Raw genomic sequence first — 26198 nt, 5'->3', positions numbered from 1 at the left:
AACAGTGTTACAGCTGTTCTCTGCTGCAGCGCCCCCCTCTGGTTAAACGGTGTTGCAGCTGTTCTCTCTGCTGCAGCGCCCCCCTCTGGTTAAACAGTGTTACAGCTGTTCTCTCTGCTGCAGCGCCCCCCTCTGGTTAAACAGTGTTACAGCTGTTCTCTCTGCTGCAGCGCCCCCTCTGGTTAAACAGTGTTACAGCTGTTCTCTCTGCTGCAGCGCCCCCCTCTGATTAAACAGTGTTACAGCTGTTCTCTCTGCTGCAGCGCCCCCCTCTGATTAAACGTTGTTACAGCTGTTCTCTCTGCTGCAGCGCCCCCCTCTGGTTAAACAGTGTTACAGCTGTTCTCTCTGCTGCAGCGCCCCCCTCTGGTTAAACAGTGTTACAGCTGTTCTCTCTGCTGCAGCGCCCCCCTCTGATTAAACGGTGTTACAGCTGTTCTCTCTGCTGCAGCGCCCCCCTCTGGTTAAACGGTGTTACAGCTGTTCTCTCTGCTGCAGCGCCCCCCTCTGGTTAAACGGTGTTACAGCTGTTCTCTCTGCTGCAGCGCCCCCCTCTGGTTAAACAGTGTTACAGCTGTTCTCTCTGCTGCAGCGCCCCCCTCTGATTAAACGGTGTTACAGCTGTTCTCTCTGCTGCAGCGCCCCCCTCTGGTTAAACAGTGTTACAGCTGTTCTCTGCTGCAGCGCCCCCCTCTGGTTAAACAGTGTTACAGCTGTTCTCTCTGCTGCAGCGCCCCCCTCTGATTAAACGGTGTTACAGCTGTTCTCTCTGCTGCAGCGCCCCCCTCTGGTTAAACAGTGTTACAGCTGTTCTCTGCTGCAGCGCCCCCCTCTGGTTAAACAGTGTTACAGCTGTTCTCTCCTGCAGCGCCCCCCTCTGGTTAAACAGTGTTACAGCTGTTCTCTGCTGCAGCGCCCCCCTCTGGTTAAACAGTGTTACAGCTGTTCTCTCCTGCAGCGCCCCCCTCTGGTTAAACAGTGTTACAGCTGTTCTCTCTGCTGCAGCGCCCCCCTCTGATTAAACGGTGTTACAGCTGTTCTCTCTGCTGCAGCGCCCCCTCTGGTTAAACGGTGTTACAGCTGTTCTCTCTGCTGCAGCGCCCCCCTCTGATTAAACGGTGTTACAGCTGTTCTCTCTGCTGCAGCGCCCCCTCTGGTTAAACGGTGTTACAGCTGTTCTCTCTGCTGCAGCGCCCCCCTCTGGTTAAACGGTGTTACAGCTGTTCTCTCTGCTGCAGCGCCCCCCTCTGGTTAAACAGTGTTACAGCTGTTCTCTCTGCTGCAGCGCCCCCCTCTGGTTAAACAGTGTTACAGCTGTTCTCTCCTGCAGCGCCCCCCTCTGGTTAAACAGTGTTACAGCTGTTCTCTCCTGCAGCGCCCCCCTCTGGTTAAACAGTGTTACAGCTGTTCTCTCTGCTGCAGCGCCCCCCTCTGATTAAACGTTGTTACAGCTGTTCTCTGCTGCAGCGCCCCCTCTGGTTAAACAGTGTTACAGCTGTTCTCTCCTGCAGCGCCCCCCTCTGGTTAAACAGTGTTACAGCTGTTCTCTCTGCTGCAGCGCCCCCCTCTGGTTAAACAGTGTTACAGCTGTTCTCTCTGCTGCAGCGCCCCCCTCTGGTTAAACGGTGTTACAGCTGTTCTCTCCTGCAGCGCCCCCCTCTGGTTAAACAGTGTTACAGCTGTTCTCTCTGCTGCAGCGCCCCCCTCTGATTAACGTTGTTACAGCTGTTCTCTCCTGCAGCGCCCCCCTCTGGTTAAACAGTGTTACAGCTGTTCTCTCTGCTGCAGCGCCCCCCTCTGGTTAAACGGTGTTACAGCTGTTCTCTCTGCTGCAGCGCCCCCCTCTGGTTAAACAGTGTTACAGCTGTTCTCTCTGCTGCAGCGCCCCCCTCTGGTTAAACAGTGTTACAGCTGTTCTCTCTGCTGCAGCGCCCCCCTCTGATTAAACGGTGTTACAGCTGTTCTCTCTGCTGCAGCGCCCCCCTCTGGTTAAACAGTGTTACAGCTGTTCTCTGCTGCAGCGCCCCCCTCTGGTTAAACAGTGTTACAGCTGTTCTCTCTGCTGCAGCGCCCCCCTCTGATTAAACGGTGTTACAGCTGTTCTCTCTGCTGCAGCGCCCCCCTCTGGTTAAACAGTGTTACAGCTGTTCTCTGCTGCAGCGCCCCCCTCTGGTTAAACAGTGTTACAGCTGTTCTCTCCTGCAGCGCCCCCCTCTGGTTAAACAGTGTTACAGCTGTTCTCTCTGCTGCAGCGCCCCCCTCTGATTAAACGGTGTTACAGCTGTTCTCTCTGCTGCAGCGCCCCCCTCTGGTTAAACGGTGTTACAGCTGTTCTCTCTGCTGCAGCGCCCCCCTCTGGTTAAACAGTGTTACAGCTGTTCTCTCTGCTGCAGCGCCCCCCTCTGGTTAAACAGTGTTACAGCTGTTCTCTCTGCTGCAGCGCCCCCCTCTGATTAAATGGTGTTACAGCTGTTCTCTCTGCTGCAGCGCCCCCCTCTGGTTAAACAGTGTTACAGCTGTTCTCTGCTGCAGCGCCCCCCTCTGGTTAAACAGTGTTACAGCTGTTCTCTCCTGCAGCGCCCCCCTCTGGTTAAACAGTGTTACAGCTGTTCTCTGCTGCAGCGCCCCCTCTGGTAAGATGTTGTATTCTTACCGTGATTTGTTCTGAGGAAGCTGCTGGTCTCGGCGTATCTGGACAGCTGGACCTCATGGCCCATCTGCTGCAGAACCTGCTGGTACAGCTGGACCTCGGTGTCTGAGACCAGGTGTCGACCCATGAGAACCACAGCCCGCCGCCGCCGAGGGGACGGCTGTATCTGAGCGAGATATAGAAAACAACACTGAAATCAAGTCTTCATCATTTAATCTCCTGGTATTGATCCTTCAGGTGGATCAGTTTCACCACCATGTGTTTAGCCTAGCTTAGCACAAAGACTGGAAACCGCGTTATGCTAGGTGCCAATAGCATATCCAACACTCTGTTAGCTGTTTGTAACTTGGTCAGATGGAAATCTAAGTTTGTTTTTAAGTAGGAAGCTCACTGTTTCACATCTTTATCCAATAAATGTGTCAAATACACAAAGTTTTAATTATTTATTTATTATCATTGGATCTTTTTAGCACATTTTCGTTGTTCTGTTCTGGTTCAGTGTCTCAGATCTCCACATGTGGATTCTTTAGTTCCTCTCTGATTGTTTCCATGAGAGGAAACTTCAAAGCTCAATAACAAGCAGAAACCTCCTCAGCAAGTTCCCTTCAAACGGATCCTCTTGCTGCTGGGCTCGCTCAGACCTCCGAGGGTCAACAAACTGAGCCCTCCTCCGTCTGGGAGTAATAACAAGTAATGATGCCAGAAATAATAAATGAGTTTACAGCAGCAGCAGAGGGGGGGCTGAGGCAGAATAACAATGATACTGGAATGAAGGAAAGTGGAGGATTTAACAAAGATATGTGAGGGATTATTGATTCTGTTGAAAAGACAATCGCTGCAGCTGAAATCTGTTAAATATTCTGAACACTTTAAAAACAGCCGCTGAGCTAAAACTAAAAACAGATGCATGAAACCAACAAACGTCTCTGGAAACCTTTCACCATTTATCCCGCGAATAACTCAAATTTGACTTATATAACTTACTTTTACAACTAAAACCCAGAGACTTGTCCAGCTGATCCTGTAGGACCTTAGACATGTTGGAAATAAACAAAGGTCCTCAAAACAAAGTTCATAATATGAAAAACTTTCAACATGATTTAACAAACTTCTTCTTCTATTCATATTAAATGTTCACATTTACATTGTGAGCACCAACACATCGTCACATGTGGACTCTTGGTCAGACCCCTTGGTGACGCTCTTTAATGCCCTGGGTACGTTTTAGGGCTCCACGGTCAAGTTAGCAACAATAAATATGCAACTTCAGCTTAGACTTTCACAATAAAACTAGTGGTTAACGTTGTGAATCGTCCCAGTTTGGTTAGTTTAGGAAAAGATCGAGAAGTGAGCACTTCTCCTTTGCTGAGATAATCCATCCACCTCACAGGTGTGCCTTAGGCTGGCCACAATAAAAGGCCTTAGGCTGGCCACAATAAGGCACACTTGTGCAATCCCCATGCTGTCTGATCAGCATCTTGATATGCCACACTTGTGAGGTGGATGGATTATCTCGGCAAAGGAGAAGTGCTCACTAACACAGATTTTGACAGATTTGTGAACAATATTTGAGAGAAATAGGCCTTTTGTGTACATAGAGAAAGTCTCAGATCTTTGAGTTCAGCTCATGATGAATGGGGGCAAAAACAAAAGGGTTGCCTTTATAATTTTGTTCAGTGTAAAAACATTCAGTGCTGACTTTTTGTTTCACCTGGGAAACAAACACCAGTCTCGTGGTTGAAAGTCCAGTTTCTGGCCCTCCGTCCTCCCCGACCACCTCCTCACTGACAGTTCTGTTAAATATCCTGAACCTGCATTCATTAGTGACGCTACAGGGTTTCCCTCATGCATTACGAAGGCTACTCAGACTACAAAGTGACCCAAATCTGACTTTTCTGCTCTCTTCTGCTGTTTCTAACAGCCTAACACCAACGGGTCTTGACCGTGTGTCCATATGATGATGATCCATATGGTAATGTGTTGAGTGGCTGACGGCAGGCTGCCTTTGCAGCACTAGAGTACTTTTACACTGTGGTGATGGTACTTTTACTGAAGTGAAGTGACTCTGACTGGGCAGCACCGAGGAGGAGGTGGTGGTGATGAAGACGAGGAATGTCTCAGAGCTTCAGCTGCCGGTGAGGACCCTGACCTCGTGTCCTCTGGGTTCATCTGTCCGTTCGGGGGTTTTAGTGTCCACAGATGTAAAGACTCACTGAGCTTTAAGACCGACGCCCAACGTGAAGAGGAATGAAATCTGAACACTTTATTTTACAGCCCAGTTTCTGAAGGAACTTTAGAGAAAGTATTAAATAAAACACTACAAATCATTCAACCCTTTTACATCCTGGTGTCTGACATGTTTGTGATCAGATTATCGACTGACTCCAGTTTAAAAACACGTTTCTGTTCTCATCTGGATTCTTGGATATTCATTCGGTCCAAATGAGCCACCGTAGATCAGAGAGTGAATCAGTTTATATTCAGGTTGAACAGGTTGTCAGATTATAATTCCTGTCCCTCCTGTTGGCAGGTTTTCCATCGATCAATCAGCTGCCAACGAGTCGCTGAGGAGAGAATCCTTCACACTAACGTCCTAAAGCTTTCTGTCCGTGTTAAACTGAGTGTTTATGATCAGCTGGCTTCCTCTTCTGAATCCTTTTAATCAGCTGACATGAAGCTGCAGGCTGACAGAGTGTTACTTCTGTCTCTGTGAGGACCACTTTGTGTTTTCATCTGTTAGAGAGGACGTTTAAAAAGCCTGAGCTTAGAATCAGGTTTGTGTTCAGATTAAATCACAGTGCGGTCTGGTCTCCCTGTGAGCCCTCGTCATTATTAAAAACCCGACCAGGTGAAACAGAGCTTTTAGTTAAATTTATGTTTTTTTGTGGCCTGAAGATTTAAAATCATCCAGAATCTCAGAAGAAATGCAGCAGAAATGAAAGTCTGAAGGAACAAACAGACGTTTGTCTCAGTTTTCTGTCTCAGGTTTATTTTGTAAAGCGAACGGAGGTCAAAGTCACTAAAGGTCCTCACAAGTACACAAGTCCCAACACGTCCCTGTGTGCGTGCAGCTGCTTCAGATAACATGGACTAAATATAAGTCCTGAGGGATTCAGTGACACCAGGTCCTGGAGCCTCAAACACAGACCCAGGACCAACTCATCAGGGTCAGGGCAACATGAAGACATTTTTACTGGCGATCGCGCTCCAATCATTCCAACTACACCTCCCATAATGCTTTGGGAGATGTAAACAGCTGTGTTGTTTTAGCCTGTGTTTGTTTACACTAAGTCAGATGGATTAGCCGTTAGCTGCTCCTGTTGTGAAGGTTCTGCAGGTTCTCTCTGGTTCTGGACGAACATCAGAGACCATGAAGTCCTCGGGGAGCGGACTAATCAGTGTTGTTTCATGTGTGTGAGCTCAGATCTGACCGAGCTGGTGGTCTGATGTAAAAATAAAGTCAGAGTAAGGTTGGGGTGGCTGGCTGGAAACCGGTCTTTCACCCAGGAGACCAGCGTGACTTTACTCGCCGTACATCAGTGACGTAGTTATTTTAACCCAAACCAGGATCTTTGCCCAAACCTAACCAAACTGGGACGATTCACAACGTTAACCACTAGTTTTATTTTGAAAGTTGTTGCATATTTATTCTTGCTAACTTGACCGCAGAGCAAAAACGACGCTAAAGGGCGTTAAAAAGCAACGCCAAAGGGTCTGAATGAGCGTCCATATGTGACTACAGACAAGTCAGGAATGTAGTTTTGGCTCCTGGGAACAGCAACAGAGTGAACCCTCCTGTCACAGAGACCTGATGTTAGTGAGAATGAGAATAAAATAAAAACGGACGACCAGCTGGAAAATAAGAATAAAGATGCAGGCCTTAAGATCAACTTTAAAACAGGTTCAGGTGAAACTGACGCCTGGGTTAGATTCTTTGAGCTGCACAAACTAAACTAAAGGAGAGGACCTGGTTTTGGTCTTTAAGGACCGGAGAAACATGAAACTGGGTCCGTCAGAAGAAGAAGTCTGACGGTCTGTGTTCCTGCAGTTAAACAGACGAAGACGACTTGTCCCTCGTCCTCATGTAGTTCAGATCCAGCCGGTCTGTCTCCTGCTGGTTCAGCATTCAGATCAGCTCTGCAGTCAGTTAACGTCCGTGCTGGTGAAAAGAAGTTGGCAGACTTCCTGTTTTCAGTCTGTTTTCCTTCCTCACATGGAGATAAAACTCAGAGACGAGGAGGACAAACAAGCACTAAAGAGTTGAACTTTGATGACTGGAAGTCCCGCTGGTTTTATCAGTGAATCCATTCTCCTCATTTCTGTCAGAGGAAAGCAGCTGAACGTGAAACATGAGGAGAAATACTTTCTGTCCCATAAAGTACCTCAGTGTGATACTTCAGTACTTGATGTACTGCGTTAGAGTCACCTCAGTAACGGACGTTCACACATCAGGAAGCTGAACTTTGTGTCCACAAACAGAAGCACTAACGAGGTCTCATACCAGACCGATGAACCGAGTCACCGTCATCACCGTCATCACGTGACCCGACACAGATCACATGACCTGACTGAGCCCAGTGGTCTGTGAGCAGCAGATCCAGCTGACGTCCTGAAGACAAACACCGGGTTTGAAAGGAAACGTTGCTCCTCTGACGCCGTCACAGCTCTTATTGGACGCCCTCCGCTCCACTGCTGCAGGAGGTCCCTGGTCTCATGAACTGAAACGTGTCCTGTGGTGTGGCGGTACTGGTTCTGCAGGCCTCAGGGGAAACTGACTGAGGCCCAGTTCCCCAACACATAATATATAAAAAAATATCCCCACAAGTATTTGGATGGAAAAAAACAACAAATAGAAAGAAAAGAAAGAGGGAGGGGGTTTAAATGAAAACAACCGGCAGGCCGCAGGTAAAGGTGGGGCAGGAAACATTTGCCTTGCTTGAGGAGCTGACGGTCCAGAGAGCCCTGTCCTCTTCAGAGAGACTAAAGGGGTCTCAGCAGGTCCCAAAGGACAGAGCCAAGGCCTGACTTTGTCTGAGAAGGTGAGTTCTTAGCCGTACCAGAGAGTTCAGAAAGCTTCAGAGTCCAGGTCTGCAGGTAGGCCCCTCTTCTGTCTTCCAGCATCGGTGTCCTCGCACCCTGATTGGCCCTGAATCCCCCAGCTGTCCTCAATCCTTGCTGAGGACCCAGTCCCCTCACCTGTGCTACAGGTGCTCTGCATGATCCTCTAATCAAGAACCAGAGCAGTGTAGATATTGGGCCGAAATAACGGATGAAGAAATTAAAATAGCAGCAAATCCACATGGACTGATGAGATCTCCTCCAGACCTGGATCAGGGCTTCAGTGAGCTCATGACAGTCTGGTCCACAGACTGTCATGAGCTCACTCACTCATGAGCTTACTTGGGGGTGCACCGATACAGAACGTCCCAGAGGTTCTCAACTGGACCAGGACCCCCCAGGACCCGCTGCACCAGAAGGAAGCCAGGACCCGCTGCACCAGGACCCCCAGGACCCGCTGCACCAGAAGGAAGCCAGGACCCGCTGCACCAGAAGGAAGCCAGGACCCGCTGCACCAGAAGGAAGCCAGGACCCGCTGCACCAGGTGCAGGAGCGATGCCGGTCCTGCTGGATGATGTTGCAGGCAGCGTAACGTTCACCACGGCGTCTCCAGACTCTTCACGTCTGTCACATGTGTTCAGTGTAAAGAGAACGGGAGCCCACGGCAGATCCCACTGGAGGACTTCAAGCCTTCATGCTGGGTTGATGCCCTTCCACAGTCCTGTCCGGCTCTCCCGGTGTCTCCTCCATGCTCTGAGACTACCTGCTGCTGGACTACCTGTGAACCTGAATGTGCTGCAGGTTCCGCTTCATGCTACCAGTAGTGACAAGGACACTATCAGAACCCAGAACTAAAGAACCGTCAGTCGGGGAGGATCAGGAGAGAGCAGCTGTCTGAGGACCCAGCTGCAGAGCCGTCCTCTTTGTGACCTGTTGTTACTTTAATCTGCACCAAAACAGGAGACCCTGATCCGCCATCACTTCCTACCTGGACGGACTGATCTCCCTGAAGTTTAACTGACTTCCTGTTACTCTCAGATCTGTAGCTGAGGACGTCTGTTTTTTCCTGACGGGGATAAGAAGCGGTGTGAGTTTTGTTTGTGAGTAGCTTCAGTGTAAATGTACATTAAATGACTTCATGTTTCACAGCTAAACACAGCAGTATAACTGAAGCCATGAGGGGCCCCGGCCAGGAACGGGGCCCCGAATAGTCCAAAAGCACCTTCAGGACTAGTAAAGAAACCCAACATGCAGCAGCTGAAGCATCAAAGAGTGAAACCAGTTTAACAGCTGATCTGGTTTCAGCCGGTCCCCCTCACCTGTCTGGCCTCGTGTGTCTCCTGGGATGGAGTAGTAGCAGCGGAGGTGAAGCATGTTTTGGGCATCTCCCCCTAAAACCCCGTTAATATGAGCCCAGAATCGTTAGACACAGGGCTGTTCATGTCTGCCTCGTGTCTGTACGTCTCCTCATCAGCTTCAACGGACGAGTTTTTATCGCTGATCAGCTTTGCTAAGCTCAGCTCCTGATGTGGCGGTCTGTGCAGGACTCAGTTAGTACCTGATGCTCTCAACACTGGACAGGTTCCGCGAGGTAGTGATTAAATAAAGCCACCAGTCACTTTCTCTAAACTGAGCCAATGTTAAGTTCCATAGCAGCTGAAGCCTGCTGCAGGGGTCCTCAGGGCGAGGCGGCTTTAAGGTTTTCAGACCTTCTGCAAGCGACCGCAGCTTTCATTGAACAAACGTGACACACACACACACACACACACACACATCTCCCCGAGCACCAGAGTTACATGTTAAATTAGTGAAAATAAACCTCTCACTCTCACGTTCGCCGCAGTCTCTCTTCTTTCTCAGTCCAAACAACAAACAAGATGTTTCCTGCTGCTTCAAACCTGAACAGATGTCAAAGTTTAGCAGGCGTCATAAAATAAACCAAACACAAAGCAGGAGGACCAGACAGAGAGCGCGTCTGTCAGCTGCCAGTTTACACGCACTAATCTGTCGAGAACTGGATCCTCAGCTGATTGATGGCACAAATATTTATATCAGGGACGCTGACGACACTTAAAATGCCCGACACGCATCCAGGACAGGACACCCTGGATCTGACTGGTCCCTCCAGCAGTAAAATAAAACCCTCGGCCACCGAGCCCCTGAAAATCTAAAAATACTGCAACAATGAGCCAGAAGGAGCCTCGAGCCAGCAGGCCCGACTCAGACCTGCTGGACAGAACTCCATTCACAAATCTGCCACTTTAAAGACTCCGAGCTGAGCAAGTCAGGTTACAGTCATCAGACTAGACTTTAAAGGTTTTATAAGGGCAGGGCAACATGGCCCGACACGTCATCTCATCCAGAATCCATCACCGTCGGGACAAATGTCAAATCATTACCGAGTGAAAGTTGAAGAAAGCAGAAGGTTAACTGTGGTTTTAAAGAAACAGTTCCTTTTTTCTCAACATAATTCGTGATTCAAATGAATTAAATCAAACATTTATTGAACGTTTATATTTGTTATTGAGGAAAATTATATGGCAATAATTCTCATTGTTCTATTGGCCCTTTAAAAAGGTGACAGGTGGTTTTAGTTAAATATTGTTTATATTATGCTGAATTTACAAGATATTAGAAAGTATCGTCTTACTCCCAAGCAAATCTTAAAAAGCCTGGATTTTAAATGAAATTTGGTGATTTGCTAGTGAATTAATCCGAAAGTCAGTTTCTTTATTGGGATTAAACTTGTTATTGAAGGATTATAATAAAGAAGCGCACAACCCAGCTCATTTCAAAGTGCTTAAAGGTTTACAGCATTTCTGTTACACAAAGTGTCTGAGCTGAAGAAATGACCTGCGCAGCTTTCATGAGTTACTCTGAGATAAAATATTTCATTTCAAGAAGTGGATCTGCAGGGGAAAGTTTTAACTCTATAATTCTGTCCTTTCTGAATGAAGTTTGGTGATGGAGCAGTTTTCCTCCTGCCCCTCTGTGTCGCCTTCCTCACCTGACCACGACCTGCTGGAAGCTCTGAAGGTTTCCAGGATCTGCTTTTTATACACGGAGCCGTTTGGTCCCGAAGAGAAAGCACATTAAACAAAGCGTCAGCCTGTTGGGGTCACAGCAGGTAAACTCACCTGCAGAGTCTCCAGAGTAGACAGGAACCTCCTGGTCTCCTCCATCAGGACTTCGTCCGACGGCCTCCTGCAGCGGATATCGGCGGCGGGTTGCTGTTGCCCGGACCGGAGCCGGTTCCGGACCACCATCAGCTGGTAGAAGAGACACACCGCCACCCGAGCAGCAGCAGCGGGCCGGAGCAGGACCGGCGGCGCAGGAGCATCCCGGCCTCCCTCAGGAGAAGTCCGGCAGCTGAAGCCAGGACGCACCGCATGAGAGGAGGGGGACCCTTCACATCTTCATCATCTCACCTCTGTGGGCTCCTGGTCAGCTTCGGGAAGTTGTTCTCTTAGATCCTGTTCTGCCGCTGGATGGATTATATTTAGGCCGAATTTGCTAGCGGCTCCACGACAGTCTGGTAAAGTCTTAACGCATGTTGTGAATCCAAAGAACTTTAACCAGCAACGAATCAAATGCTAAAAGGCGCTGATTCTGAAGCGGGACGCGGTTTGTGCAGCGGAGCAGCCGGGACGCGCGGCGCAGGACACAACTTCGCTTCCAAGCAGCAGAACCGCATCTTCTGTCCTCCTCAGGTCCAGATCCTGCGGCTTTAAAGTTTAGAGGAAGAACGAGCACCGTCCGACTCTTCAAAGGCAAATCATTCTCTTATTTATCCAATCATCCAGCTGGTTTGTCTCAATCCAAAGTGCGCAGCACAACTGAAGCCGACGTCCCGTCAGCTGATAAAAAAACCTGGATTAACGGGACCGTCAGAAGAATCCGGTAAAACCTCCAAACAGATCCGTTAAACTGAGCAACAACCGCGCATTTTCTATTTAACGCGAGGCTTAAAACTTGAGGAGAAACGCGTGGAGTTTGGTGGCGTCGCAGAGGAGTTCAAACCAGCCCGTCCGGCGGCGGAGTCTGGCAGAGGAAGCATCTGGTTTGAGTTAAATCCAGCAGGAGTAAACAGGAGCCACAGAAACCAGCCCCTCCTGCACGGGACGACCCGGGACCACAGACCTGGACCCACGAACCCTTCTTCTTCTCTGTTCTTGTCCCACACAGTCAGGATGAAGCAGTTTCTGGAGTCTGGAGAGTAAAATCTGCTGCTGCTCTGTAGGAGGTCAGGACCTCCTCTCCTCCTCCTCCTCTCCTCCTCCTCCTCCTCCTCCTCCTCTCCCCTCCTCCTCCTCCTCCTCCTCCTCCTCCTCCTCCTCCTCCTCCTCCTCTCTCCTCCTCCTCCTCCTCCCCCTGAGCGGAGTTATTTCTGGAAAACACACACACCCTACATATACAGTGCGTGTGTGTGTGCGCGCGTGCGCGCGTGCGGAGGTTCAAGTCAATGAAACGTCGCTCACATTTTTGAAACGTCTTCTTCAGTGGTGCTGAAGTATTCAGAGGCTCCGGCCTACTCACGGAAAAGTACAAATACTTCACTGTTCTATTGTGAAAGTTACTGCAGCGACTGTCGGATTTTATTTATGCTCAAGTATTAAAACTGGAAATGTTACTTCAGTAAAAGTATTACCAGCTAAATGTACTTGGAGTACCAGCAGTAATACACTGATGCATCAACAGGTTTAATGATTATAAATAACAAAACATCACAGTGAAGTACAAGTACTGTGTACTGTTAGTACTGCTCACTGTGTAGTTTCTGTTAGTACTGCTCACTGTGTAGTTTCTGTTAGTACTGCTCACTGTGTAGTTTCTGTTAGTACTGCTCACTGTGTAGTTTGTAATATTACTGTGTACTGTTAGTACTGCTCACTGTGTAGTGTGTAATATTACTGTGTACTGTTAGTACTGCTCACTGTGTAGTTTCTGTTAGTACTGCTCACTGTGTAGTTTCTGTTAGTACTGCTCACTGTGTAGTTTGTAATATTACTGTGTACTGTTAGTACTGCTCACTGTGTAGTGTGTAATATTACTGTGTACTGTTAGTACTGCTCACTGTGTAGTTTGTAATATTACTGTGTACTGTTAGTACTGCTCACTGTGTAGTTTCTGTTAGTACTGCTCACTGTGTAGTTTCTGTTAGTACTGCTCACTGTGTAGTGTGTAATATTACTGTGTACTGTTAGTACTGCTCACTGTGTAGTTTCTGTTAGTACTGCTCACTGTGTAGTTTGTAATATTACTGTGTACTGTTAGTACTGCTCACTGTGTAGTTTCTGTTAGTACTGCTCACTGTGTAGTTTGTAATATTACTGTGTACTGTTAGTACTGCTCACTGTGTAGTTTCTGTTAGTACTGCTCACTGTGTAGTTTCTGTTAGTACTGCTCACTGTGTAGTGTGTAATATTACTGTGTACTGTTAGTACTGCTCACTGTGTAGTTTCTGTTAGTACTGCTCACTGTGTAGTTTGTAATATTACTGTGTACTGTTAGTACTGCTCACTGTGTAGTTTCTGTTAGTACTGCTCACTGTGTAGTGTGTAATATTACTGTGTACTGTTAGTACTGCTCACTGTGTAGTTTCTGTTAGTACTGCTCACTGTGTAGTGTGTAATATTACTGTGTACTGTTAGTACTGCTCACTGTGTAGTTTGTAATATTACTGTGTACTGTTAGTACTGCTCACTGTGTAGTTTCTGTTAGTACTGCTCACTGTGTAGTTTCTGTTAGTACTGCTCACTGTGTAGTGTGTAATATTACTGTGTACTGTTAGTACTGCTCACTGTGTAGTTTCTGTTAGTACTGCTCACTGTGTAGTTTGTAATATTACTGTGTACTGTTAGTACTGCTCACTGTGTAGTTTCTGTTAGTACTGCTCACTGTGTAGTGTGTAATATTACTGTGTACTGTTAGTACTGCTCACTGTGTAGTTTCTGTTAGTACTGCTCACTGTGTAGTGTGTAATATTACTGTGTACTGTTAGTACTGCTCACTGTGTAGTTTGTAATATTACTGTGTACTGTTAGTACTGCTCACTGTGTAGTTTCTGTTAGTACTGCTCACTGTGTAGTTTCTGTTAGTACTGCTCACTGTGTAGTTTCTGTTAGTACTGCTCACTGTGTAGTTTGTAATATTACTGTGTACTGTTAGTACTGCTCACTGTGTAGTTTCTGTTAGTACTGCTCACTGTGTAGTGTGTAATATTACTGTGTACTGTTAGTACTGCTCACTGTGTAGTTTCTGTTAGTACTGCTCACTGTGTAGTGTGTAATATTACTGTGTACTGTTAGTACTGCTCACTGTGTAGTTTCTGTTAGTACTGCTCACTGTGTAGTTTGTAATATTACTGTGTACTGTTAGTACTGCTCACTGTGTAGTTTCTGTTAGTACTGCTCACTGTGTAGTTTGTAATATTACTGTGTACTGTTAGTACTGCTCACTGTGTAGTTTCTGTTAGTACTGCTCACTGTGTAGTTTCTGTTAGTACTGCTCACTGTGTAGTTTGTAATATTACTGTGTACTGTTAGTACTGCTCACTGTGTAGTTTCTGTTAGTACTGCTCACTGTGTAGTGTGTAATATTACTGTGTACTGTTAGTACTGCTCACTGTGTAGTTTCTGTTAGTACTGCTCACTGTGTAGTGTGTAATATTACTGTGTACTGTTAGTACTGCTCACTGTGTAGTTTCTGTTAGTACTGCTCACTGTGTAGTTTGTAATATTACTGTGTACTGTTAGTACTGCTCACTGTGTAGTTTCTGTTAGTACTGCTCACTGTGTAGTTTGTAATATTACTGTGTACTGTTAGTACTGCTCACTGTGTAGTTTCTGTTAGTACTGCTCACTGTGTAGTTTCTGTTAGTACTGCTCACTGTGTAGTTTGTAATATTACTGTGTACTGTTAGTACTGCTCACTGTGTAGTTTCTGTTAGTACTGCTCACTGTGTAGTGTGTAATATTACTGTGTACTGTTAGTACTGCTCACTGTGTAGTTTCTGTTAGTACTGCTCACTGTGTAGTTTGTAATATTACTGTGTACTGTTAGTACTGCTCACTGTGTAGTTTCTGTTAGTACTGCTCACTGTGTAGTTTCTGTTAGTACTGCTCACTGTGTAGTTTGTAATATTACTGTGTACTCTTAGTACTGCTCACTGTGTAGTTTGTAATATTACTGTGTACTGTTAGTACTGCTCACTGTGTAGTTTGTAATATTACTGTGTACTGTTAGTACTGCTCACTGTGTAGTTTGTAATATTACTGTGTACTGTTAGTACTGCTCACTGTGTAGTTTGTAATATTACTGTGTACTGTTAGTACTGCTCACTGTGTAGTTTGTAATATTACTGTGTACTGTTAGTACTGCTTACTGTGTAGTTTCTGTTAGTACTGCTCACTGTGTAGTGTGTAATATTACTGTGTACTGTTAGTACTGCTCACTGTGTAGTTTCTGTTAGTACTGCTCACTGTGTAGTGTGTAATATTACTGTGTACTCTTAGTACTGCTCACTGTGTAGTTTCTGTTAGTACTGCTCACTGTGTAGTTTGTAATATTACTGTGTACTGTTAGTACTGCTCACTGTGTAGTTTCTGTTAGTACTGCTCACTGTGTAGTTTCTGTTAGTACTGCTCACTGTGTAGTTTCTGTTAGTACTGCTCACTGTGTAGTTTGTCATATTACTGTGTACTGTTAGTACTCGCTGTGTAGTATGACTGTGTACTGTTAGTACTCACTGTGTACTGTTAGTACCTGCTGTGTACCGTTAGTCGTCACTGTGTAGTGTGTAGTATGACTGTGTACTGTTAGTACTCACTGTGTACTGTTAGTACCTGCTGTGTACCGTTAGTCGTCACTGTGTAGTGTGTAGTATGACTGTGTACTGTTAGTACTCGCTGTGTACTGTTAGTACTCGCTGTGTACTGTTAGTACTCGCTGTGTAGTGTGAGTACTCGCTGTGTAGTGTGTAGTATGACTGTGTACTGTTAGTACTCGCTGTGTAGTGTTAGTACTCGCTGTGTAGTGTTAGTACTCGCTGTGTAGTGTTAGTACTCGCTGTGTAGTGTGTAGTATGACTGTGTACTGTTAGTACTCGCTGTGTAGTGTGTAGTATGACTGTGTACTGTTAGTACTCGCTGTGTAGTGTTAGTACTCACTGTGTACTGTTAGTACCTGCTGTGTACCGTTAGTCGTCACTGTGTAGTGTGTAGTATGACTGTGTACTGTTAGTACTCGCTGTGTACTGTTAGTACTCGCTGTGTACTGTTAGTACTCGCTGTGTAGTGTGAGTACTCGCTGTGTAGTGTGTAGTATGACTGTGTACTGTTAGTACTCGCTGTGTAGTGTTAGTACTCGCTGTGTAGTGTTAGTACTCGCTGTGTAGTGTTAGTACTCGCTGTGTAGTGTGTAGTATGACTGTGTACTGTTAGTACTCGCTGTGTAGTGTGTAGTATGACTGTGTACTGTTAGTACTCGCTGTGTAGTGTGTAGTATGACTGTGTACTGTTAGTACTCGCTGTGTACTGTTAGTACTCGCTGTGTATTGTTAGTACTCGCTGTGTACTGTTAGTACTCGCTGTGTACTGTTAGTACTCGCTGTGTACTGTTAGTACTCGCTGTGTATTGTTAGTACTCGCTGTGTACTGTTAGTACTCGCTGTGTACTGTTAGTACTCGCTGTGTACTGTTAGTACTCACTGTGTACTGTTAGTACTCACTGTGTACTGTTAGTACTCGCTGTGTAGTGTGTAGTATGACTGTGTACTGTTAGTACTCGCTGTGTACTGTTAGTACTCGCTGTGTAGTGTTAGTACTCACTGTGTACTGTTAGTACTCACTGTGTACTCGTCAGGATGTGGCGTCTGCTCCACAGATCCTCAGCTGTGTCCTTTGAAAGGCTGAACAGGGAGTCAGGAGGTCCTTGAGCTCCAGCAGCTTCTCCTGCTACCTTCACTCAGAGCTGTGAAGGAGCTCGTCAGGCTGCTCCCGTTTCTTTCACATTAACCTCAACGGTCTCAAGTGTTTTTATAAATTAAACCTCGCATATTAGAGTTGATCAAACTTACTGAATTCATCCGGTAAATCTCTGCGTCAAACCGACCTCCGCCTACCATGAGCTCACTGAGAAACTGTAGAGTGCAGCGTGGCGCCCCCGGCGGTCACCGCACAACTCCTCACCCTCAAACTTGTTTCTGAAGGGAATCCACCCGAGAATTCAGAACAGCTCACCTGAAACTGACCCGGGATCAGTCAGAGACGTCAGCTGATCTGCAGCAGTGACGCCAGCTTCAGGTTCTCCCTGCAGCTCAGAGCCCAAGTACCAACACATGAAACCCAACAAGTCAACAGACACCAAAACATCTCGTCTTTTATCCGACTTTTATTGTTTAGACATCGCTGGAAACACACACACAGTAACACACACACAGTAACACACACACACACACACACACACACAGTAACACACACACACACACACACAGTAACACACACACACACACACACACACACAGTAACACACACACACACACACACAGTAACACACACACACACAGTAACACACACACACAGTAACACACACACACAGTAACACACACACACACACACACACACAGTAACACACACACACAGTAACACACACACACACACACACACAGTAACACACACACACAGTAACACACACACACACACACACACACAGTAACACACACACACACACACACACACACAGTAACACACACACACACACACAGTAACACACACACACACACAGTACACACACACACACACACACACACAGTAACACACACACACACACACACACACAGTAACACACACAGTAACACACACACACACAGTAACACACACACAGTAACACACACACACACACAGTAACACACACACACACACACACACAGTAACACACACACACACACACACACAGTAACACACACACAGTAACACACACACACACACACACACACACAGTAACACACACACACACAGTAACACACAGCGACAGGTTTGTGAGTTTGTTCTGAAACATGTGGTCGTTCGCAGCAGGCCCCTCCAGGCTTCTGTAGTTGTAGTCCAAACACCCTGTTTGTAGTCTTTCAGGGGAACCTGGACTCTGAATTATTAAAACGTGTAATTAATGAGTTGGAGGGCCACAAACGATTACATCATCAGGTCTGAACCTCGTCACAGGAGAAACACCAAGAACTAAAGCCTGGATCCGTTACAGAGTCCAGACCTGAAGATCAGACCTGGACCAGAAGAGGCCAGAATCAAACAGAAAAGAGGTCTGAGAACAGAACGAGTTCAGGTCCAGTTTATTTAAAGTCCTCCAGGTACACACAGCCTGACCTCTGACCTGGCCAGGTGAGGTACAGAACAGAATCACACCTGGACACACCGGAACAGGTTCAGAGAGCTTCTCTGGTCCCTCGACTGGAGACCAAACGTTCAGGGCTTCAGCAGGTCCGTCCAGAGGGACCAGGTCCTGATGGATCCGCATCATCAGACCAATCAAGTCTGACTTGTGTTAATAAAGAAAACAAACAGAAACCTGCAGGATTCTTGGAAAGTCCAGAACGTTAGGGGGGCGGCGGTGAAATGGTTTAGTCCCAGAACGCTTCCTGTTGGCACAACGTGTTCCCAGCCTGCCAACCTCTGACCCCGGGCGGCCGACGGTAGCTGTGCTTGATGAGGGCGGGGCGGCCGGACCCTCTATTTGTGGCGGCTGCCTCTGCGCTTCATGGCGGCCGTGCACTGAGGACAGAACCACTTCCCCTTGGGAGCCTCGGTCAGGCCCACGCAGCCGTAGTGGAACCACTCGATGGGACACTGCAGACACAGGACACATGGTCAGAACTCCCGGTCCCGGATCAGAGACTCGAGCGGTCCGATCGCTCGCCACCAATCACTCGCAAATCAATCATACTCACGTCTGTGTTGTCGCAGCCGACCATCTCTCCGTAGGACACCTGCAAAACATCGAGACAACACCTGATCATTACTGGCCAATACAGGACACACGACATCACAGCCACGTCGCTCAGTGATTGGCCAGCTGTCCGTCCCCGTACCTGGTTACAGATGCAGTACCGGGGCTCGTTGGGGTCGTAGGTCCAGTCCACCTGACTGTTGGCCTCGGCCTCCGGCAGCGCTGAGGCCTGCTGGGAAAGTTCCTGAGCCAGCGCAGACGACGAAGAGCAGGAGGACAGGGAGGAAGAGGAGGAGGAGGAGGAGGACTGGTGGTTGGAGGACTTGATGCTGCTTCTGAGAGACAGGAAGAGCAGACGTGTGTTGTGAACATGTGTAACACACCTGGATCTTCTCATCACACACCGACTCCTGGTCTTTATCGCCCCAGGTACCTTCAGGGTCGTGTTTCCACGGCGCCGCGGTCAAGTTAGCAACAATAAACACGCGACGTCCGGTTAGACTTTCAAAATAAAACTAGCGGTTAACGTTGTGTCGTAGCCCGGTGACGCTGTGCGTGCTAACAGCTGCGATCTGTCTCGCAGATCGAGCGAGTCGACGGCGTAGCCTGACACTCCCCAAACATCTAACTACATGTCGCGCAGCTTCCGCCGCAACGTCACCAAAACAAATTAACAGGTCTTACTTGGACTTGCGGCCCCTGGAGTCAGAGGCGGCGGTGGGGGTGAGGGTCTGGGTGAGGGTGGAGGCCAGAGCGGAGGAGGAGTACCGGCGCTGTCCCGGGCCAGGGCGAACTCTCGGCCCAGCTGGAAGTCGTTGTTCTTGATGGCCTCGTAGCTCGCCTTCAGACTGGACGTCCTACGGCCCTCCTTCATCTGAGCACGGGGACAGACACCATCAGCAACGCCAGGTTCATCACCTACAACATGCTGCGCTGAGAACGATGACCACAGTAATGGTCCTGGCATTTGAGTCCCGGAAACACTGACCTGAGCGGTGGCCTGCACGGCCTGAGCGGCGGCCATGGTGATGGCCCCGGCCCCAGCCCCGGGGCCCGCGGGCAGGGAGCTCAGGTTGTAGGAGGCCAGAGGCTGAGAGGAGTTCACGCTGTACACGTTGTTGGTGGCCGAGGTCGTGCTGTTGGTACGGCAGCCTGCACAGGACACAACTCAATGTCAGCTGTACACTCAGGTGAAGGGGGGCAAGCATGTGTGAGCGTGTGTGCTACCTGGTGTGCTACCTGGTGTGCGTGTGTGCTACCTGGTGTGCGTGTGTGCTACCTGGTGTGCTACCTGGTGTGCGTGTGTGCTACCTGGTGTGCTACCTGGTGTGCGTGTGTGCTACCTGGTGTGCTACCTGGTGAGCCTGGTGGGCGTGTGTGCTACCTGGTGTGCTACCTGGTGAGCGTGTGTGCTACCTGGTGTGCTACCTGGTGTGCTACCTGGTGAGCGTGTGTGCTACCTGGTGGGCTACCTGGTGAGCGTGGTGTGCGTGTGTGCTACCTGGTGTGCTACCTGGTGAGCGTGTGTGCTACCTGGTGTGCTACCTGGTGAGCGTGTGTGCTACCTGGTGTGCTACCTGGTGAGCGTGTGTGCTACCTGGTGTGCTACCTGGTGAGCGTGTGTGCTACCTGGTGTGCTACCTGGTGAGCGTGTGTGCTACCTGGTGTGCTACCTGGTGAGCCTGGTGGGCGTGTGTGCTACCTGGTGTGCTACCTGGTGAGCCTGGTGGGCGTGTGTGCTACCTGGTGGGCTACCTGGTGAGCCTGGTGGGCGTGTGGGCTACCTGGTGAGCCTGGTGGGCGTGTGTGCTACCTGGTGGGCTACCTGGTGAGCGTGTGTGCTACCTGGTGGGCTACCTGGTGAGCGTGTGTGCTACCTGGTGGGCTACCTGGTGAGCGTGTGTGCTACCTGGTGGGCTACCTGGTGAGCGTGTGTGCTACCTGGTGGGCTACCTGGTGAGCGTGTGTGCTACCTGGTGGGCTACCTGGTGAGCGTGTGTGCTACCTGGTGGGCTACCTGGTGAGCGTGTGTGCTACCTGGTGGGCTACCTGGTGAGCGTGTGTGCTACCTGGTGAGCGTGTGTGCTACCTGGTGAGCGTGTGTGCTACCTGGTGAGCGTGTGTGCTACCTGGTGAGCGTGTGTGCTACCTGGTGAGCGTGTGTGCTACCTGGTGAGCGTGTGTGCTACCTGGTGGGCTACCTGGTGAGCGTGTGTGCTACCTGGTGGGCTACCTGGTGAGCGTGTGTGCTACCTGGTGAGCCTGGTGGGCGTGTGTGCTACCTGGTGGGCTACCTGGTGAGCGTGTGTGCTACCTGGTGGGCTACCTGGTGAGCGTGTGTGCTACCTGGTGGGCTACCTGGTGAGCGTGTGTGCTACCTGGTGGGCTACCTGGTGAGCGTGTGTGCTACCTGGTGGGCTACCTGGTGAGCCTGGTGGGCGTGTGTGCTACCTGGTGTGCTACCTGGTGAGCGTGTGTGCTACCTGGTGTGCTACCTGGTGTGCTACCTGGTGAGCGTGTGTGCTACCTGGTGGGCTACCTGGTGAGCGTGTGTGCTACCTGGTGGGCTACCTGGTGAGCGTGTGTGCTACCTGGTGGGCTACCTGGTGAGCGTGTGTGCTACCTGGTGGGCTACCTGGTGAGCGTGTGTGCTACCTGGTGAGCGTGTGTGCTACCTGGTGAGCGTGTGTGCTACCTGGTGGGCTACCTGGTGAGCGTGTGTGCTACCTGGTGTGTTCTCCTTGGAGGCGTCCGATGTGAGCGTGGACAGCAGAGCTTCAGACTTGAACTTCTTCTCAGGAACGTGTTCTGTGGTGTGGTGAGTTGGGGCGCTGTACTTCCTCTCTGTCGTGACACAAAGACCACAGACGCTCTGAGTGAAAACATTAAACTGAGAGATGAAGCTCTGCAGAATGTTTACTGTTGAATCAAGCTGTCGGTCTCTGAATGACCTTTGACCCGGCTCTACTGGTCCGACACGCTGCTGGTGACGGGGGGGGGGGGGGATCCAGGACCAGAGTTTGGTATCGTTTGGGTTTTTTACGACTCCGGTGCCAAATAAATCCTTTTAAAACGATACTTTAAACATTAAAGAGATGTTTAAAATAAAGGTTTTAAATTCTTTAACTTGAACATATTAACTGTTTAAGGTGCACGTCAACAGTCTGCAGCAGAGAAGTAGAAAATCTATTTTAACCTGGTCTTCTTAAGCTTCGCTGCTGTATTTAGGCCTGTTTGTGTTCGTATCACCTCCGTCAAAGTTCCAAGCGAGCTGAGGGATACTAAAATGTGATGTGAAAACACAGCAGACTGCTGACTGGTCAGAGAGAATCGTCTCTATTCACTGCATCATCATTACTGCACCAGACAGAGGCCAGCAACAGAAAGTTTTATATTTTACAGTTTTCGTATGGAATTTCATCACTAAATCCACTTCTGAGAAGAGCACAGCCAAAGCGAGGCGAGCTGAGCTGGTGCTGGAAAAGCAGCTTAAGTGGCACCGAAATGACCAGATGAGGTCATATAGGAACCGGTTCCATGTTGGTACCAGGTTTGTGTACCCAACCCTATCCAGGACCGACCCAGCGCCTGAAGAGGAGGCAGTACTTACTCTCGGCTGCCGTGTGAGAGTGGACGTGGTGGTTGTTGACCGGCTGAGACGGACTGTCCATCTCTAAAGATCCTGAGGAGCAGAAGAAGAAGAAGACAGTTAAAGACACTCTGCTTCCTCAGCTCTAAAGGACTCATCAGCGTTCAGGACTGGAACGTGTCTCACGTCTCTCCAGGATCTCCGTGATGCCGGCGTTGTCGGCCTCCAGCTCCATCTTGAACTTGGCCAGTTCCTGGTCCAGTTTACGCAGGTGACGGTCCACCTGAGAACAGAAACCAAACGAACTGAGGACGATACAGGAGAGACGTTTCACCTCCGTCTGACTACATGTAAGACAGACTGAGCCGAGGACACCGGCTCTGACATGGAGGAGGTGTCTGACCGCCCTCTGGTGGACGCTGACGTGAATAACAGGGCAAACCTTCCTTCACTGTGAATAAACTTAGATATAATCACCAACATGACACATTAATAGATATATAATAGTGATCTCTGACAAACTGATGCTCACCAAGTCATAAATCTGATTGGCCAGCTGCACCTTCTCGTCTGCATCTTCCAGAGCTTTGTAATAATCCTGAAACACAGATCTATAATGAACTCTCTGCAGCTTCAGCGCTTCCTCCTCAGAACTGATCGGCGAGTCAGACGCACCTTTTTGATGACCTCCATCTGTTCTTCTCTCCACTCCGGTTTGTTCTTCTTGGCGTTGACGAAGAACTCGATCACCTTCTGCTCCAGCTGATCGGTGGCGTCTGCACAAACACAATCATTATATTATTATTAGCATTTTATATTCAGCTCACTTCAGGTCCAAAACTTCTGTTTAGGTCAGAAACTAAGTCGACTTAAACGGTGATGGACATCCTTGTCCTGGGACCAAACTGTCACAGTGTTTTCACCGAGGCTGGATATAAAGATGGCTGCTGCATCTCCACTTCCTCCCTCTGTACCTAAATATCCTGGAGACGCCCGCCGCCATCTCGAGTCTGAGGTCAGGGTCTAAATCTGCAGAGACGTCCGCCTGTAACTGCGTCTCCACAGCAGCAGGGGAGCTTCGTGCTGTGGAGGTTGGTTGTTAATGAGCTTTTGAACGTGGAACCAAATGATCGGCAGCTCCTTGTTCCTTTACCTGCTCCGTGATGTGACAAAAAATTCATTTCAATATAGAAATTATTTTGTAAATTCAATCAATATCCACCGCCATGACGAATACCATGGTAGAGTGGGTGTGGATTAGCAAACTGACGCTACTAGCTGCCGCAAAGCTAACATGAGGGACCACAACAGCTCCAGACAGGCGATAGATGTCGACTTCAACCTGACCTCACCGCGGTGCAAAGCGCTGTCCCCTCACCAAAATATTACAGTAAAGTGTGGAATTGGCGACACGACCATATAAACAATGGAGCATAATCGTAGACGACAGACGTTTTTCTATCGTCACATGTCCAATCTATGAAAAGGCTATGATGAAGTCTGTGACGCCGTCTGCATCAGGACTGCACGTGCTGATTAGTTCCATAGTTGATCAAGCAGGAAATTATTTCTCGATTAATTTATGAGATGTTGTAAAAGCAGAGAGATCTCGGTTTCTCCAAAGAGTCCAAGTCTTGTTACGTCCGACCGACCGTCTAAAAACCACCGATGTTCAGTTATTAATAATTTCAGCTTTAATGAAAGTCAGCTGTTATTGTTAACATTCATCCTGTTGCTTTATTTAGATTTGTTGCATATTACTGACCACTGTCTGTCCAGGACATTAAAACTCTGCTCTCTAACTGCCACATATTCCTAATTATTCTTATACACTTTGTCAATTTTATAATTTATGTATGTATGTAAGTGCAAATCCACATGTAAATAACGGCAACATTGTTTTGTTTTACACACCCAGATTTATAATTATTCTGTCCACTGTATGTTTATCTCTATGTGCAGCACGAGATGAAATAAATAACATTAAAGTTAACAAACTTATAAAAGTGCACCAGTAGCTCATAGTTACACACATCTTAATATTGCTCCGTTTAGATTTGTTTATTTTATTCTGAACAACGTTTCATTATTATGTCTATTCCTGATTAAGAAAGTGAGCAACTGTGACACAAGAAACCGCCCCGGGAATAAATAACTTGTGATTATTGTGATGGGAGACAGTGATCTGCTAATCTGAAGTACAACAGGACAGAGCAGGAGGAGCTCCGCATGTACGGCAGTAAATAATAAATATGTAAATAATCTAAAACTTCAGTCTGTTGCTAGGTGACGCGGTTAGCCTGCTGTGCTAACTGGGAGCTAATCTAAATAATGTCGCCGTATGTTTCAGAGAGCCGTCAGAAAGCTGTTCGCTGTGTGTCCATGTGGAACCGGGTGCTCGGTACCCGGCGGTTCCGTTACGTACTCTGAACCTGCAGGTCCATCTCCCTCATTTCCGTAAACCTGTCGCGGAGGTCCATGGGAAGCTGCTCGATCACTGCAGGAGAAGAAGAAGACGTTAGCACGGCTAGGCTAACGGCCCGGACGGCTCGGCCCGGATAATAACACACATTCAATACACAAAACGCGCCAAAAACACCTGCAACGCTTTGTTAGAGTCAGACACTCACTCTCGAGATAATCCTCCAGGTACAACATGGCGGAAAATTCGACGTTTTCAGCGTTTTATGAAACGGATCTGATCTTTCAATATGGCGCCGCCAGCCGCTGAGTCGCTCAGAAAAAAATACCCGAAATGCTGAGGTCAGAGACGGTGACGCGGGCGGCTGCCTGGGTTCTGATTGGCGGAAACTCACGCGTGCGTTGTTTGGCGTTGTAGGAACAGACGCCTTATGGGAGTTGTAGTTCAACACGTGATCCGCGCTTTTCTCTTGTAAAAATATCCTCAACTGAGTCCCCGAATGATTTTATTCGATTTATTAACTTATTTTATTGAGCATTTCCACCTTTATGTCAGGATTAAACATTAGTCACCAGCCTATATTGATCATATTTGGTAAATTCACACCATTAATTACACATTTTTGATCTCTTCACTTTTTCTGTATTTATATTTCTATAGTTATTCTAAAGTCTGTGATATACTGCATACTCTAATTAATGTTTTATTGCCGTTGTAAAGCACCTTGTTTGGTTTAAGTGTGCTAGATAAACTGATATTTATGTTTATGTGTTGTTAAGCACACATTTTTATAAATATACCAAGGCAAAGTCCTCATATGTGAAAATGTACCTGGCAATAAACCTGATTCTGATTACATTAAAAAAAAAAAAAAGCTAATTTAAGATTCCGCGGTCTATTCGTCCACAAGTAGCCTCATGCAGTGAAATACCTAACCCAAAGGAGAAAAATGTAAAATGATATAATACTTAGATATTGTATTCTGTCATTTGAGTCTTAAAGTCTACATAACATATAACAGCATGTATCAGCAGGTGAGGAGGCTGAGTACAGAGCTGTGGTGGGGGACTTTGATTGTGACAAAGACTAAGGAGCTGGTTGTGGATCTCAGGAGAGCCAAGGCACCAGTGACCCCTGTTTCCATCCAGGGGATCAGTGTGGACAGTGTGGAGGACTACAAGGACCTGGGAGTGACCAAGAACACTGAAGCCCTCTACAGGAAGGGCCAGAGGAGGCTGAGGTCCTTCAACATCTGCAGGACGATGCTGAGGATGTTTTATGAGTCTGTGCTGTCCTGTTTGCTGTTGCATGCTGGGGCAGCAGGCTGAGGGTAGCGGACGCCAACAGGCTCAACAAACTGATCCAAGGCCAGTGACGCTGTGGAGTGGAGCTGGGCTCTCAGAGAGGAGGATGCTGTCCAAGCTACTTGTCATCCTGAACAATGTCTCCCACCCGCTCCATGACGTGCTGCTCAAACACAGGAGCACTTTCAGTGACAGACTCATCCCCCATAATGCACCACA

General features: G+C 48.0%; 2 protein-coding genes across 2 annotated transcripts; both read right to left on the bottom strand.

Moving 5' to 3' along the window:
* Window positions 1-2653: 2653 nt before the first annotated feature.
* Window positions 2654-18235, bottom strand: LOC119891053 (the record flags this gene model as incomplete). Its single annotated transcript, XM_038702385.1, has 5 exons — window positions 18085-18235; window positions 17972-17984; window positions 16830-16910; window positions 10846-11077; window positions 2654-2816 (listed from the first exon to the last, which is right to left on the bottom strand). Coding segments are annotated over exons 1-5 (640 nt in total), but the record flags the coding sequence as incomplete, so codon positions are not given.
* On the bottom strand, window positions 18034-25032 carry LOC119891054 (inhibitor of growth protein 3-like). The gene is given in 13 exon segments (XM_038702386.1): window positions 18034-18564; window positions 18666-18704; window positions 18807-18999; window positions 19349-19430; window positions 19433-19538; window positions 19653-19816; window positions 21392-21508; window positions 22275-22346; window positions 22440-22536; window positions 22786-22851; window positions 22929-23029; window positions 24679-24750; window positions 24884-25032. Coding segments are annotated over 13 exon segments (1254 nt in total). The 5' UTR covers window positions 24912-25032; the 3' UTR covers window positions 18034-18447.
* Window positions 25033-26198: the final 1166 nt, after the last annotated feature.

Source organism: Micropterus salmoides, unplaced genomic scaffold (genome assembly GCF_014851395.1).
Source record: "Micropterus salmoides isolate LMB-PRFRI ecotype aquatic unplaced genomic scaffold, ASM1485139v1 Ms_hic_scaffold_679, whole genome shotgun sequence".
NCBI classification, from domain to species: Eukaryota; Metazoa; Chordata; class Actinopteri; order Centrarchiformes; family Centrarchidae; genus Micropterus; species Micropterus salmoides.
The sequence above is the reverse complement of the archived record's forward strand: the minus strand, read 5'-3'. Positions and strand labels throughout refer to the sequence as shown.